The sequence below is a fragment of the Budorcas taxicolor genome, chromosome 8 (assembly GCF_023091745.1).
Source record: "Budorcas taxicolor isolate Tak-1 chromosome 8, Takin1.1, whole genome shotgun sequence".
NCBI classification, from domain to species: Eukaryota; Metazoa; Chordata; class Mammalia; order Artiodactyla; family Bovidae; genus Budorcas; species Budorcas taxicolor.
In genome coordinates this window covers 26407976-26424461 of record NC_068917.1, presented here as the reverse complement: position 1 = coordinate 26424461, position 16486 = coordinate 26407976, and the positions used below count along the sequence as shown (strand labels likewise).

Genomic DNA, 16486 nt, shown 5'->3' with positions numbered 1-16486 from the left:
CAGAACTACTTGTAATGGAGAATATTTACTTATATAAATAGTAATATACCAAATTACATATTCATATGAAATTCATATAAAAATATATAATAATGCCACAATATGGATAGACTTAAAAATCTTTCAAAACTCAAAATCATTGAAAATCTTAGGTTATTTTTCTTCATATTTATTTTGAAGTACTTTAACTTTGTTTCCTTTTAGAAATCAATTTTTAATTCCCTGTCTGCTGAATATTCATCTCAGTTTTATAACATGGCTTTCTGTTTAGCTGTTGACATGCTTATAGATGTTCTTAACAACCTTGATAGGAATAAATAATAAAATACCATGATACCAATCCAATGGTGGAGAGTGAAGAGGAACTAATGAGCCTCTTGATGAAGGTAAAAGAGGAGACTGAAAAAGCTGGCATAACACTCAACATCAAAACACCTAAGCTTCTGACATCTATGGCAAATAGATGGCGAAAGAGTGGAAACCATGACAAATTTTCTTTTCTTGGTCTCCAAAATCACTGTGGACATTGACTGCAGCTACAAAATTAAAAGACACTTGCTCCTTGGAAGAAAAGCTATGACAGAACTAGACAGCATGTGAAAAAGAGTAAACATCGCTTTGACAACAAACGTCTGTATAGTCAAAGCTATGGTATTTCCAGTGGTCTTGTATGGATGTGAGAGGGGGAACATAAAGAAGGCTGAGTGCAGTAGAATCAATACTTTCAAATTATGGTGCTGGAGAAGACTCTTGAGAGTCCCTTGGATAGCAAGGAGATCAAACCAGTCAAGAAAACAACCCTGAAAATCATTGGAAGGATTGATAAGGAAGCTGAAGCTGCAATAAGTAAGTAAACGTTAGTTGCTTAGTCGTGTCTCATCTTTGTGACCCCATGGACTGTAGCCAGCCAGTTGCTCTTCTGTCCATGGAATTCTCTAGGCAAGAATACTGGAGTAGGTTGCCATTCCCTTTTCCGGCGATCTTCCTGACCCAGGGATCAAACCCGAGTCTCCCGCACTTGCAGGTACATTCTTTACCATCTGAGCTACCAGGGAAGCCCTGTACTTTGGCTATCTGATGTACAGAGCCAACACATTGGAAAAGACCCTGATGCTGGGGAAGACTGAGGGCAGGAGGAGAAGAGGGCGATAGAGGAGGAAATGGTTGGATGGCATTACCAACTCAGTGGTTATGAATATGAGCAAACTCCAGCAGATAGTGAAGGACAGGGAACCCTGGCGTGCTGCTGTCCATGGGGTTGCAAAGAGTCAGACAGGATTGAGCACAGGATTTAGCAACTCAAAAATAGCAATAAAATATCCTTCCCTTGAGCCCTGGACAGCGCACTTCTCCAGACAGCTGTAGGAGGGCCAAAGAGCTCTTTCTCTTGGGTTCCTTTGGGATGCCCACTTTGGAGAGTTTGCAGTTCTGGGCTCTGCAGGCCATCAGGGCACAGCATCCTCAGCGAGTCTTTTGATCCTGATTTACTGTTGGGGGGAGAAACTCTTTGTTTTCACCGTGCTGAGAGCTGAAGAGGGAGCCTTGTAGCCCTGCCAGCGACAGTGTTCTCTGGTTGGAAGCTCAGAACCTTGCATTTTCCAAGCCTTCCCTAGAGCTTTGTGGTTTATTTTCCAAGAAGGATTCCATTTACTGAAGGGCTTCAGGTGAGGAGTCAGCGAGTTGGGGTCGATTTTACCGATTCAGGTCCCTTCTGGCACCATCCAGCCACAGCTCAGAGACAGGGAACCTGGTGGTGGTGATGGGACCCCTGGAAGGTGTCCAGAATGTCCTGGGGGTGAGTCAGAGCACGGCCACCACCAGCGCCAAGGACCGGGGAGCTGTTACTTCCTGCCTTCAGAATATTTATCCCTGTACAGATTAAACTTAAAAAAAATATTTCCTGGCCTATTCATGGATCACAAGAAAAAAAAATTTAGAACATGAAAGCAACAGATTTCTTCTTGAACAAGTTGGCAGGAAAACTCAGGAATTAAGGGGAAATATTTTAATTCTCAAGATACTGAAATTTACTGACTTTCACCAAAACATGAAGTTAAGCAAATTGGTTAATTTCACTGCCGCCTCTCGGACTGGTTACTGATTAAAGGAAAGGTTCATGCAAATATTTGGATCATGCCATGGATAGGGAACAATTGGCTAAACGGTTAAATGATTTTTTAAATATCCAAGTGTTTTTCAAAATATATTAAAATAAAAATTATTTTAGGGATGTTTTCCCCATTATCCCTCGGGAAGAACCAGAAGGCAGGACATTTTTCCCTGTTGCCTCATTTCTCTTGCTGTTTCCTTTCTTTCATCAGTGCTCTTAATGTCCTTTAGATGTCCTTCAGGTGGGCCATCATTCTTCTCTCTGATTCAGACTCTATGGTTTTTACTTGTGAGTGCAGATTATCAGTTTTCTTTCTGAAGAAGGGGATTGAGAATAGTTACACATGACAATTTCTTCCCTGTCATGTATGCTTTGAACATGAAATATTTCCATACAACCTCAACTAGTGAACTGCCGGAGCTAAATGTGCCATTCCCTGCGTCTTGGTTAAGGCTGCTCTAACAAGGTCCCAGCGCCTGGTGGCTCATCAGTGATAGTTTATTTGTCACAGTCCTGGGGGCTGCAAGTGTGAGATCAGGGTGCCAGCAGGGTGGAACTCTGGTGAGAACCCTCTTCTGGGTTGCAGACTGCCAGCGTGTCTCTATGTCCTCACATGGTGGAGAGCAGAGACAAAGCAAAGAGTCTTGTGAGCCTCATGAAGACAGTAATCCTGTGCATGAGGAATCCCCCCTCATAATCTCCTCTGACCCTAATGATTTCTCTAATATCCCACCTCCTGATATGATCACATGGTGGGGGAACACACACACATTCAACCTGTAACATGATAACAAGAAGATACCCAGGCATTGTGTTTATTGCAGATTCATTAGACTATGTTTCATTCTTGATATTTGTTTGAGGAGAACACATTCCCTGATGCTGTCATCCCTCATTATGGCTCATTCATCCTGAATTGATTCCTAATGAAATGTTACAATGCTACTGTGCACATGATTACCAAGAACTTGCCAAACAAATTCCACAGACTTTCAGTCTTTATAAAAAATGACATTGACAGCGACTACAAATTCCTTAGCCCTTCAAAGGGACACTCAATCCTTCAAACATAGTTGAACCTGAGTTGTAAATATTCTCATTTCCAGGAGCCACCTGCTAAGACTTGATTTGAATAAAACAATCGAATGAGAAAATGGCAAGTCCAGGTTTCAAAACCTATTATGTCAAATTCCAAACTCCACCTCCCCATCCATTCCATAAACACCTCTGCAAATTGTCTGTATTGAACCATCGCTCATTTTCCTATTTCACTAACACACGTGTGCCTTTGTTTTCCATACCTTGCTGTTACAGTACTCTATATTTTCATTAGTTTATCGTCTACCTCCAGATTTCTAGATGAATTGAGCAATTGACAAAGAATCCTGATTATTTTATGTAATAAGCAAAATGAAATTATCAACTGGTAATTCTTTCTGAGAGTCTAAATGTGACTCACAAAATTAATATTTCTAATAATTATAAAAGAATCATTTAACCACCCAAGATGATTCACATAGATTTCTCAATTAACCGTCACCACAAATTTGAGATGCATGATAGATAAGACCCTTGAGAATAAGAGACTGGATTACAAACATTTCAGTGAGTCTCTGTAGGAAACAGGCTTCCCTGGTGGGAAAGAATCTCTCAGTGGATTAAAGAATCCAGGTGTCCATGCAGGAGAGGGGTGTTAGATGCCTGGATTGGGAAGGTCCTCTGGAGGAGGAAATGGCAAGGCACTCCAGTATTGTCTGGGAAATCCCATACAAGAAGCCTGGCAGGCTACAGACCATGGGGTCACAAAGAGTCGAATAAGACATAGCAACTAAACAATGAGAACTGTAGAAAACACCAAGCTGACAGAGCTCTCGTGGATTTAGGTTAAAAACACTTAATGCTGCCAAGTGAAGTGAAGTGAAGTGAAGTGAAGTCACTCAGTCGTGTCCGACTCTTTGTGACCCCATGGACGGTAACCTATCAGGCTCCGCAGTCCATGGGATTTTCCAGGCAAGAATACTGGAGTGGGGTGCCATTACCTTCTCCAGGGGATCTTCCCAACCCAGGGATCGAACCCGCGTCTCCTGCATTGCAGACAGACGCTTTACTGACTGAGCCACTAGGGAAGCCCCGGATGCTACCAAATACATGAATATGGGAAATGACTGGAAAAATAGAAGACGACATATGCTAAGGGGTGAAACGTTAGGGATGGAGCAGAGCATCCCGGTTGCCATCAGCAGGGAGACCAGAGTTTCAGAAATTCAGCCCTTCACCTGGGTCTCAGTGAAACAGCTCAGGTCCTGCACTAAGCTAAGTCCTCCAAGCTCCCTTCGCTGCGCCCCAGCGGCCGGGATGTGCACCTGAACTCTCAGTAATGAACCGGACGCGCCTCCAGGTCCAGCGCCGCGAACTCCTGCGCAGGATCCAGGGGAGAACCGAGGAGTCCCTGTCAAGAGCCTTGACCCCTGCGAGGCGCCGCCATAGCCCTGGGAGCCCGTGGGGCCGCGGGAACAGTGAGGAAGCTTCCTTTTAGGTCCCACGGCCCAGGGGAGCTTTAATGCTACTTTGCTCTGATCCTCAGATTTCTGCACCTGCCCTCATGTCCACCCTCCCCTTCCTAGGAGGAGATTTTGGCCAGAGCGGTTTACACTGGTGCCCTTTATGCTGCGATTGATGGCTGGAAATCAGAGCATGTTGTGAAGTATTTTGAAATTCAAGATTGTTTCTGTGGAGAAAGACTAGTTCTTTCAGGGATTCAGGGAAAGGGAAAGGCACGTGAAGTCTGTCCAGGAATCTAGGAGATATTCGGACCCTCCAGTGGGAAGACTTGGGGACAAGACTGAGACTGAAAAGTATTACATTTAATATTAATATAAATGGTTAATTTCTCTTGCAGTCTTAATTGGTTAAAAAAGATTTCAAAATGTATAGTGAAAGTTGTTCAGTCACGTCTGACTCTTTGTGACCCCACGAATTATACAGTCCATGGAATTCTCCAGGCCCGAATACTAGAGTGGGTAGGCATTCCGTTCTCAAGGGGATCTTCCCCACCCAGGAACGGAGCCCAGGTCTCCCGCACTGCAGGCAGCTTCTTTACCAGATGAGCTATTAGGGCAGCCCCAGAACACTGGAGTGGGGAGCCTAGTCCTTCTCCAGGGAATCTTCCTGACCCAGTCATCGACCCGGGGACCCCTGCATTGCAGGCGGACTCTTACAATTTATAAGTAATTATGAGCAACTTACACTTTATAAGTCTTAAATATCAAGTTAAGACATTTTCTTTAAGACCAAACAAAATTTTAAGTTCTTGGCTTCAGTGGAAACAAAATCATCAGTAATGTTTGCAAAACTGTTTCCTAGTTTATCTGACTTCATTGCGTGAATGCCGTATTTCACTAACAATGCCAAAGAATGCTAAAACTACCTCACAATTGCACGTATCTCATAGGCTAGTAAAGTAATGCTCAAAATTCTCCAAGCCAGGCTTCAGCAATATGTGAACCGTGAACTTCCAGTGTTGAAGCTGGTTTTAGAAAAGGCAGAGGAACCAACGATCAAATTGCCAACGTCTGCTGGATCATTGAAAAAGAAGAGAATTCCAGAAAAACATCTCTTTCTGCTTTATCGACTATGACAAAGCCTTTGACTGTGTGGATCACAATAAACTGTGGAAAATCCTACAAGAGATGGGCATACCAGACCACCTGACCTGCCTCTTGAGAAACCTGTATGTATGCAGGTTAGGAAGCAACAGTTAGAACTGGACATGGAACAACAGACTGGTTCCAAATAGGAAAAAGAGTATGTCAAGGCTGTATATTGTCACCCTGCTTATTTAACTTATACTCAGAGTACATCATGAGAAATGCTGGGCTGGAAGAAGCACAAGCTGGAATCAAGATTGTGGGGAGAAATATCAATAACCTCAGATATGCAGATGACACCACCCTTATGGCAGAAAGTGAAGAAGAACTAAGAGCCTCTTGCAAGTGAAAGAGGAGAGTTAAAAGTTGGCTTAAAGCTCAACATTCAGGAAACGAAGATCATGGCATCTGGTCCCATCACTTCATGGGAAATAGATGGGGAAACAGTGGAAACAGTGTCAGACTTTATTTTTTGGGGCTCCAAAATCTCTGCAGATGGTGATTTCAGCCATGAAATTAAAAGAAGCATACTCCTTGGAAGGAAAGTTGTGATCAACCTAGACAGCATATTAAAAAGTAGAGATGTTACTTTGTCAACAAAGGTCTGTCTAGTCAAGGCTATGGTTTTTCCAGTGGTCATGTATGGATGTAAGCGCTGGACTGTAAAGAAAGCTGAGCGCCGAAGAATTGATGCTTTTGAACTGTGGTGTTGGAGAAGACTCTTGAGAGTCCCTTGGACTACAAGGAGAGCCAATCAGTCCATCCTAAAGGAGATCAGCCCTAGGTGTTCATTGAAGGACTGATGTTGAAGCTGAAACTCCAATACTTTGCCCACCTGATGGGAAAAGCTGACTCATTTGAAAGTACCCTGATGCTGGGAAAGAGTGAGGGCTGGAGGAGAAGGGGACGACAGAGGTTGGATGGCATCACCGACTCAATGGACATGAGTTTGGGTGGACTCTGGGAGTTGGTGATGGATAGGGAGGCCTGGCATTCTGCAGTCCATGGGGTCGCAAAGAGTCGGAGACGACTGAGTGACTGAACTGAGCTGAATGGATGACCCAGGAACTGTCATAAATAATTAATTTCAGTTTACAAAATCCCTTTCTCTCTCATTTCTTTCAACCAAGGGTCTTCCCTTGTGGATCAGACAGTAAAGAATCTGCCTGAAATGCAGATTCCAGATTCCATCCTTGGTTGGGAAGATCCCCTGGAAATGGCAACAGACTCCAGTAGTCTTGCCTGGAGAATCCCATGGACAGAGGAGCCTGGTGGGCTATAGTCTATGGGGTCCCAAAAGATTTGGACTTGACCTAGCAACTAAACATAAAACAGTAAAAAATTCAAGAAGTTCACCGTGATAATATTTAATAAATAAAACAAATTACAAATTTAATGAAATAAAAATGTGACTGTATTTGTTAAATTTTAATACAATATAAACAAAAATATTTTATATAAAAAATAAATAGGAGATCAAAGAATAAGTATAACAAAATAAATAAGCAAACAAACAATAAAATCAGGGCAGTCTTCACTTCGGGACTGATGCACCTGCAGCCAAGAAAATTTATATATCTTTAGTTACTACTGACAAAGCATTGGCTGAAGTAATTCAATCAATTTGGTGGGTAAAGTAGAAATCAGAGTCTTCTGAAATGGCCACAGATGAGTGTGCAAAGATGATGGGGCATCTGAATCAGTGAGAGTCATGTCAAGGTGAGTTCACGTCTCCATCCATCATTCTTAGCCTTTCTTGCAAGCTGGTTGATGAAGACAAGGATCTCATGATTTCCACTCTGACGGTTTCCCAGGCGCAGTCGCTGTATCCCTTCTCTTCCAGGTAGAAATGGATGCCCTGGAAGTACCTCTTCACGGCCAGGGTGGGGTCCATCCTTCCCAGGGCAGAGTCTTCCTCTCCCATATCCTGCCCCAGGCAGGTATCCAGGTCGACAAGCTGGTCCAGGAGTCCTTTGCGGAGCTGCTTCAGGAGGGTGGTGTCCCAGGCAGGAGAGGAGCGCTCTGTGTGGAAGAGGTTGAAGCTCTGCTGGAGCATCTCGTGGAGCACAGAGATGGCCTGGGCCTCCTGGAGCTGGCCGCCCTCCACCATCTCCTGGGGGAAAGCGAAGTCTTTTCTGTCCTGCAGACACAAGTGAGGGGGGAGTCTCGTCATTTTGCCCAGGAGCCTGAGGTTCTTCCTGCCAACCAGCATGTGTTTCTGAGACAGGTCGCAGCCCAGGGATCCTCCCTGGCCATAGCTGACCAGCACCAGGGCCATGAGTAGAGAGAGCACGAAGGCCATGGGGAAGATGAGGCTGCTGCTGGGCTGGCTGAGATGGTGTCTGGTGGAACCTTGAGGTAGGTTCTCTGATGCCAGGCTTTCTAAGCGAGGCTATTAAATAGGGAACATGGTAATTTTCATTTTCTAGTCATTTCTATGCACTTTTACTTCCTTTTTTGATTTTCATTTATGTATTCTGAATATGGTCAAAGGAATTGTCATCAGTCTAAACTATTAATTTTATCTGTTTCCCAATAACTTCAAATGTACCCATCCAAATGGATATTTTTCAATCAAATGAGAAAGGTCTTTGTCAGACATCAGAAATGATGTAGGTTTCTAAGTACAAACATTACCACTCTTTCTCCTTCATGTGTAAATGTAGCTCTTCTCTGTTCCATGAACACATTTTTGGCCCTGATCCTAGGCTCAATTTCTGTTTCTTCCTTTACTTAGGAAGGCAGGCTCTGTATTTATCAGGGATTTACCAGGTCACTCTAGCAAATAAACTGTTTGAAACAAAGGATGGGTTTTCTTTAGTGTCTGATTTAGAGAAGAGGCTGATTATTATGAGTCCATGAGCTCCCTCATGTTTCTCTTCCTTCTAGAACACGTCCCTGCAGGTCCATGTGGTTGTGCTTCAGGGAACCACAAAGTCAGGACTATTACAGACATCAGGCTTGCGTTCCACCGTTTTTGTACTGGAGACCTATTGTCCTTTGCTGGCCCAGCCAATACGCCTACCAAGAATTCTGGTTCTTCTCAGATAAAATGGGTGGGGAGACTCTAATTCCAGGATAATTGATTGTATTTGCCCAGTAGCACCTCACTCATACAGGAGAGATCACATGGAACCACCCCCTGTCCTCTGGAGTGACAGAGTCCCCTTGCTCACCTGCTGGACTCCCTCCCTTAGGGCAGGCTGTTATTGGAAGCTTATGTCACGGAATCTAGTGAGTTACAGCTGTTCATTCAGGCAATTGATTCCACCAGGCATCTCTGTTCCTCTGAGAATGCAGGGCAGTGAGACCCAGCCTACTTGATCAGGAGAAATAGTCTTCTTTCCTTGACTGTAATTTTTCATTTAAACTTTTTATATTCACTTTGTGACTTATTTTGGGTAGGCTCTGGGAGTTGGTGATGGACAGGGAGGCCTGGCATGCTGCAGTTCATGGGGTTCCAAAGAGTCGGACACGACTGAGCGACTGAACTGAACTGAACTGACTGACGTATTGGACAAGGTTTGTCTCAGTGCTCCTGTTGCGGTTGTAGTTGATGATGATGTGAGAACAGCAAAGGGAAGTAAAGAAGCCAGAGGGGCTGCATCTCTATCGCTTTCAAGACGTTAGTTTTTTTGTTTCTCTTTGCAACTTTTCTAGAAAGTAAAATTGCAGTTTTTTGTGTGGGCAATAGAAAACAAGGGTAAGTCTCAATGTCATGAATATGAAAGAAGGGAAGTGGTTTTCCCCTGACCCAGTGACGTGTTCTGAGTTAGCAAACTTCAGTGCAGCACAGCTGGGGACAAGTCTGAGGCAGAGGGAAACGATGAGGCCAATATGAACAGCAGAAAGGCTGGGACAGGGCTGCTTCTTACAGAAGCGCAAAGAAGGACAAGCCCTTGATCTGTTGACTGCCCTCAGCTTTGTAAGACCAGCCACCTAATTTTTCTTTTCTTGAATCAGCATGTGGTCAGTATAAGGGCAGGAGGAAGAAGTCACACTCACCAGCTCACCAGAGACAGGCAATCAGAGCCCCAGTTGCTCGAACACTAGTGCTCTCTGGCAGGGTTGATGAGACCAGCCTTGCTGATCATCTGAGTAGGTGATAAATCCACCTGGGCAAAGAGAATATGCTTTGAAGTAACTAGAATGAAAGGGAATTAAATGATTCCAAAAGAGCCTGATCTTAGTCTAGCTAATAGTAACTATGACATTAAAAATAATACCTGAATTTTATTGATTACTAACCCTCATGATCTCCCTAATATTCCAGCTCTCGGTACTATCACATTGATGGGTTGGGTTCCTGTGGGTTTGTAAAGAATTTTTAAAATATTTATTTTATGTGTTTATTTGGCTGTGGCATGTCTTAGTCGATGTATGCTGGTTCTTGGATCTTGGTTGCTTCATGCAGGATCTTTACTTAAGCCATGGGAAGTCCTGCTTGCCAATCAGAATCTAGTTTCCTGGCGAGAGATCCAGCTCAGGCTCCCTGCTTTGGGAGCATGGAGTCCTGGCCCCTGGACCATCAGGGAAGTCAACGGGGAGGGTTTCAATACATGAATTTGGGGAATGCACACACATTCATTCAGTCTGTAACACGGTAGTAAGGAGATACCAAGGTATTGTGTTTATGGCAAGGATTCACTAGCATATATTTCATTCTTGATATTAATGAGGAATAAGAACACGTTCCGTGATGCTGCCCTCACTTTTTATTGCACCTCCTTCCTGAACTGATTGCTAATTAAATGTTACAAGACTACCGTGGACATGATTACCAAGGACCTGCCAGAAAAATTTCACAGACTATCAGTGTTTATCAAAAACGACAGTGACAACAACTACAAACTCCTGAGCCTTTGTGAGGGACTCACGCAATACTTCCAGCATAGTTGAAACTGAGTTAATAGTTTTGTTTCGAAGAGCCTCCTGCTAAGACTTTATTGGAATAAAATAATCTAAGAATGAAATGGCAAATCCAGTTTTCAAAACCTAATATGTCAGATTCCAAACTGCTTATCTAGACTGTGACGCCTGTGCCCACTGCATGCACTGAGCCCTCACTTAATTTCCTAGTTTATTTCTAACACAAGATGCACCCTTGTTGTTTCATACCTCAATGTGACAAACCTCTTATTTCCATTAGTTCACATCTACCTCCAAATTCTAGATAAGCTGAGCAATTTACAACATATCTGATTATTTTGTATAATAAGCAAAATGAAATTATCAACTGGTAGTTATTACTGACAGTCTAAATGTGATCGACAAAATAATAATTCTAATAATTATAAAATAATCATATTTAACTGTCCAAGATGATTCATATAGATTGTGCAATGAATCCTCACCATAAATTGGGGATACATGATGGACAAGATCCTTATGAGTTTTGACTCCAGCAGGGGATTGAGTTAGAAACATTTCAGTGAATCCTCTGTAGAAAACACCAAGCTGATGGCTCTTGTGACTGTAATTAAAAAAAATACTTAATGCTTTTGAGAGGGTAACAGACAGGAAAACTGGGGGTCTCCAAACAGAGGAAACAGGCTGCAAGTGTGAGACATTTTTAATCTCTTTACTCTTGCCTGGAAAATCCCATGGTTGGAGGAGCCTGGAAGGCTGCAGTCCATGGGGTCGCTAAGTCGGACATGACTGAGCAACTTCACTTTCACTTTTCACTTTCATGCATTGGAGAAGGAAATGGCAACCCACTCCAGTACTCTTGCCTGGAAAATCCCATGGACAGAGAAGCCTGGTAGACTGCAGTCCATGGGATCGCAAAGACTCAGGCATGACTGAGCGACTTCACTTCTCTATACAAATTTAAAAAGAGATTTCTCTTAAAATTCTGTGTTGCCATAATGACACCTGGTTCCACCCGAACTTAACCTTTCCCAAACCTTGAGCTAACCAATGCACTTTTCTTCTGGAAATGTTTGTCTTAAGCTGTTAATGTACTGTGTATTTACCCTAGACTCTGTGTTTAAGTCAGTTCCACCCAAAGGCTCAGAACCGACTTGACAAACCAGTATGTTATACTCATACACTGTTCTCCTAATCTGTGTTAATGAAACTGTATATTTGTTTGGAAATCTGCCTTTCTTCAAGATTCACGTCCATCATTTTGTGGCCGAGGATGACTCACCTGGTGCCAATGTTGTCTCAATGCATGTTGTGGGTGAGGGGCCCGGTGCCATTCTCTGAGTTTTGAGACATTTCCATTCTCTAATTAGCAGACTGCTAGTAGCTATATAACATCTGGCGGAAGAGTAGCATGGGGCACTCTTACTACCCCCTTCTGATGTCTATGTCAGAAGCTTTCTCTATCTCTTTTACACTTTAATAAAACTTTATTACACAAAAGTGCTGAGCGATCAAGCCTCGTCACTGGCCCTGGATTAAATTCTCCTCCGGAGGCCAAGAATCCTGGTGTCTTTCGTGGTTCAGCAACAAACTTTTGCTTCCAAATTATATGAATTTGGCAAATGACCAAAAGAATAGAAGACGACCTATGCTAACGGGTGAAATGTGAGGGATGGAGCAGAGCCTCCCCGTTGCCATCAGCAGGGAGACCAGGAGTGCAGAAATTCAGCACTTCACCTGAGCCTCTCTGAAGCAGTTCAGGTCCTGCACTTAACTCCGGAGCCCTCCAAACTCCTTTTGCTGCGCCCCAGCGGCCGGGAGGGGGCGCCCGATCTCTCAGTAACTGACAGACCCGCACCGCCCACCCAGCGGGCCCGCCTGCAGGGCTGCCCCCTGGGGCATCAGATCCACGGGGAGAACTCGCGGGTGGCCGTGGGCAGGAGCCGCGACGGGAGCGAGGCGCCGCCGGGGCCCAGGGAGAGCTTGGGGCCGCGGGAACAGAGAGGAAACTTCCTTTTCGGGCCCACTGCCCAGGCGAGCTTTGCGCCGCGTCGCTCAGAGCCTTTGATTTCTGCACCTCCAAATTCTAGATAAGCTACCATTGCGTCCATCCTCCCCTTCCTGGGAGAAGATTTTAGCCAGAGCGGTTCACACTGGTGCCCTTGAATGCCGCGATTGACGGCTGGAAATCACAGCATGTTGTGGTATGTTTTCAGATTCAGGGTTGTTTTGGAGTGAGTGAAAGTCATTCAGTCGTGTCTGACTCTTGGCGACCCCGTGGACTATACAGTCCATGGAATTCTCCAGGCCAGAATACTGAAGTGGGTAGCCTTTTCCTTCTCCAGGAGATCTTCCCAATTCAGGGACTGAACCCAGGTCCCCTCATTGCAGGCAGATCTTGACCAGCCGAGCCACAAGGGAAGCCCTTGTTTATGGGGCAAAGGAGTAATTCAGGGAAAGGGGAAAGGTATCTACAATCTGGATGGGAATCTACTAGATATTGGGACCCTCCAGTGGGAAGACTTGGGGACAAAACTGAGACTTCAAAAGAAGCTCCTTAGTACAGGGAAAATTTTTTCATTGAACATTAATAGAAATGGTTAATTTCTCCTGTCATGTTCATTGGTTGGAAAATGTTTTAAAATGTATAAGTCTTCAACTCACATCAAATTCAAATATTTTCTTTATGCCACAACAATATTTAACTTCCTGGCTTTAATGGAAGCAAAATCATCAATAATGTTTTCAATATTACTTTTTGGTATCTCTCTCTTCATCTGAGCGAAAGCCATATTTGACAAACTTATGAACCAGTAACTGTTTTGAATAGCTCATTTCAATTTACAAAATCCTTTTTTCCTCTCATTTCTTTTAACCAAAGGTCATCTATTAAACTTTTTTTTTAGTCAGTTTTTCATTGGAGAGTTTCATGAACTTTTTCAAAATGTCTTCTCATGTGGATACGTTGTTTAAAAGTTGCAATTACAATGCTTCTGATTTCAGCATAATGTGTACTCAGTAGACACCAACTGTGAAATAGGCAGTTGGATATATAATTCCAGCATGCGTCTTTGGAAGACATCATCATCAGGATAGATTTTTAAAGGCCTGAAAACTAGAGCAGGTCATGACCTAGTTCATCAGTTTGGACAGAAGACAGTTCTGGGCTTTGAACACAGGAAAACCACAAACTTCTTGGTCACAAATGACATTCAGACTGGATACCAGCCAGATGGCAGGAGTGCAGTGTGAGTGTGCAGCCTGGGATCTGGTTGAGAACCTTGCAATCTGTGTGTCTTCTAGCTGGAGATCACGGAGTTTGAACGAAAATGAGTCATGAGCTCCTTTACCTGGGTAAAGAGACAGTGCAAGAGCAGTGGGTGCATTCTCTACGGATCAGAAATTCACAGAGGCGGCCTGCACTTCCAGTGGATATGATGGGGAAAGGCTGCCGTCTGTTCTAGTGCAGTGGTCTTAAAACTAACGTCTCAGCTCCACAGCTCTTCTCCTCAACGCTACTCAGTGATGCTGGGGCTCTAGTTCCTTCCAGGACATTTCTCCTTTGCCTGCAGATTGTTTTTCTTTCCCATGCCAGTTCCAAGGGTGGACTAGAAGGCTGGAAGGAATTTTCTGTTTTCCTGACTGGAGTATGACTGATAACAACCGCCATCAATTAGGAAAAGGAAAACTAATGGTTGCTGCTAGATGCTATGTGTCACCAGTCAGATGGGCAAAAACTAAAAAAGATGATAAGACCCTGTTTTGGTCAAGGTGTGAGAACATATAAGAGCTTCTATGGTCTTGAATATGGATTAATGTAGCCATTGTTATCATGGACAGTTGGCAGTATGCATGTGCAAGATTTATGTGTTGACAAATAATATTGAGTTCATGCCCCTTATTCAGAGAAAGACTCTCACTAGGGTACGACACCTGCATTCACTTGTAGCAGTCTCTCCTCTAAAGGCACTAATTTCCGAGAAGGAACAACTCTAGGAGGTGACCCTGCCAGCACTTAGGGACTGGAGTCTTTATGGAAAACAACTAGGATCAAACCCAGGACAGCTCAGGGATGGAGAGCAGAACCTCACACTGCATGGCCCTTGCTCTTTTCTTCCTGCCTGTGCCTTGCTGCTGAAAGACGGAAACCCAACAGAGAGTTGAGAAGGTGATTTTAGAACTATGTTAAAAAGTAGTACAGGACTACTCATACTAAAGAACAAGAAACATTATTAATGAGTAATGTGTGTGATTCTCTGCAGTCCTAGGAGATCTCTCTGATTTCCCTATTATTCATTTTTATAGTAGATCAAAGCATTTTCTACTAATCCTTCTTTTTCAAAGAATTTCTATGACTTCCTAGACTGCTTCTAGAAGGCTGAAACACAGAAATTGGAATTGTCTTCAGCATTGAGCACAGAAGAGTTCACAACTAAATTGTGAAACTAGCACCCAAGTTAAATATTTTACCAAGGACCAGCATCTTTCCAGTGTTGCCTTTCAGTCACTGCCTCAGGCCAGCTGTCCTCTCTGTTCCCTGTGGGCAGCTACTCTGGGACTCATGTCCTGATCATTTCTGCCAGGCACACTGTTATGCTTCTTGTAATATGGGCCCATTGATCCTAACAGTAACCCTGTGAAAAACTACTGTTATTTTCCACATGTTAAAGAAGAGGATCAGGACAGCATGCGTGCCTGCGTGCATGCTAGGCTGGTTCAGAGGTGTCCAACTCCTGTGACACATGGACAGTAGCCCACCAGGCTCCTCTGTCCATGGGATTTTCAAGAAAGAATACTGGAGGGGGTTGCAATTTCCTTCTCCTTAGTGTTTGTGATATTTTGCAGGGTCACACTGCTATTAAATAGCAGAGCTGCATTCAAAGGTTTTGAAACTTCTAGAGCTCTCCTTTCACTTGTGCTCTCTTCCAGTGATTTCCACTCAGAGAAACTTTGAAGCCAGAAACCATCACAGAACAGAGCTCCTGTGTTGGAGGCAGTGAAGATAGAGTGTAAGGGAGTGGATTTGTTCAGTAAAGCAGGACCGAGGAGAAGGTGGGAGGAAGAGTAACAGGAGTCAGGCTCAGCCACTCAGCACCACATGTTCGCAGCTTCCCTGGAGGAGGGGAGTCCTCCCCCCACATACTGACACCAACTATTCTCTGTTGATTGGGTATAAACTAGTTATACTTGTGACTTCAGGACTACTCATTTACCACCGTTTCAGAGACTCCTTTCTACCTTTTTTTTTTCTTGGAGGGGTGGAATGGAGGGCTGCACTCCGTAGCTTGCATAATCCATGGCACCTGAGCTTCTATACTGGAAGCGTGTGGTCGAAACCACTGGACTGCCAGGGAATTCCAGTAATTCCACCTTTTGACAATCAAGTCCTGAGAAGTAATAGAACCATTCCATAGTATAAATGGACAAATGCTATTCCACAATAGGTTTATGTAGACAAAATAAAGATTTAGGCCTTCAGAATGAAGAAACAAGTTTTCCCTCATAAGAATTTAATAAAAACAAATTAGAAGATTAAGGAAATGAACATGTTTTCTAAATTTTATTACAATGTAAACAAAAATTTTAAATGAAAATATAAATATGATGAGATAAACTAATAAATGAAAATAAAGAAACATATAAATAACATCAGGGCAGTCATCGCTATGCACAGATTCCCGTGCAGCTGAATAATCTTTATACCTACTTGCTTATTACTACTGAGAAAGAATTTATTGACTTATTCAATAAATATTTTGGCTAAAGCAGAATTCAGAGTCTCTTAAATGACCACAGTTGGGAGTGATGTGGCGTCTTAGTCAGTGAGAGTCATGTCAAGGTGAGTTCAGGTCTCCATCCA

At 43.5% G+C, this 16486-nt stretch overlaps 1 protein-coding gene across 1 annotated transcript; it reads right to left on the bottom strand.

Annotated features, from left to right (window-relative positions):
- Window positions 1–7471: 7471 nt before the first annotated feature.
- LOC128052351 (interferon omega-1-like) lies at window positions 7472–8147 on the bottom strand. Its single transcript, XM_052644883.1, has one exon. It carries the CDS (start codon window positions 8057–8059, stop codon window positions 7472–7474), a length of 588 nt encoding a protein of 195 aa, XP_052500843.1. The 5' UTR covers window positions 8060–8147.
- Between the last annotated feature and the right edge of the window lie 8339 nt (window positions 8148–16486).

What these genes read in the sequence shown, in the direction of transcription:
- LOC128052351 (XM_052644883.1), bottom strand. Translation starts at nt 8,059, where the DNA reads ATGGCCTTCGTGCTCTCTCTACTCATGGCCCTGGTGCTGGTCAGCTAT.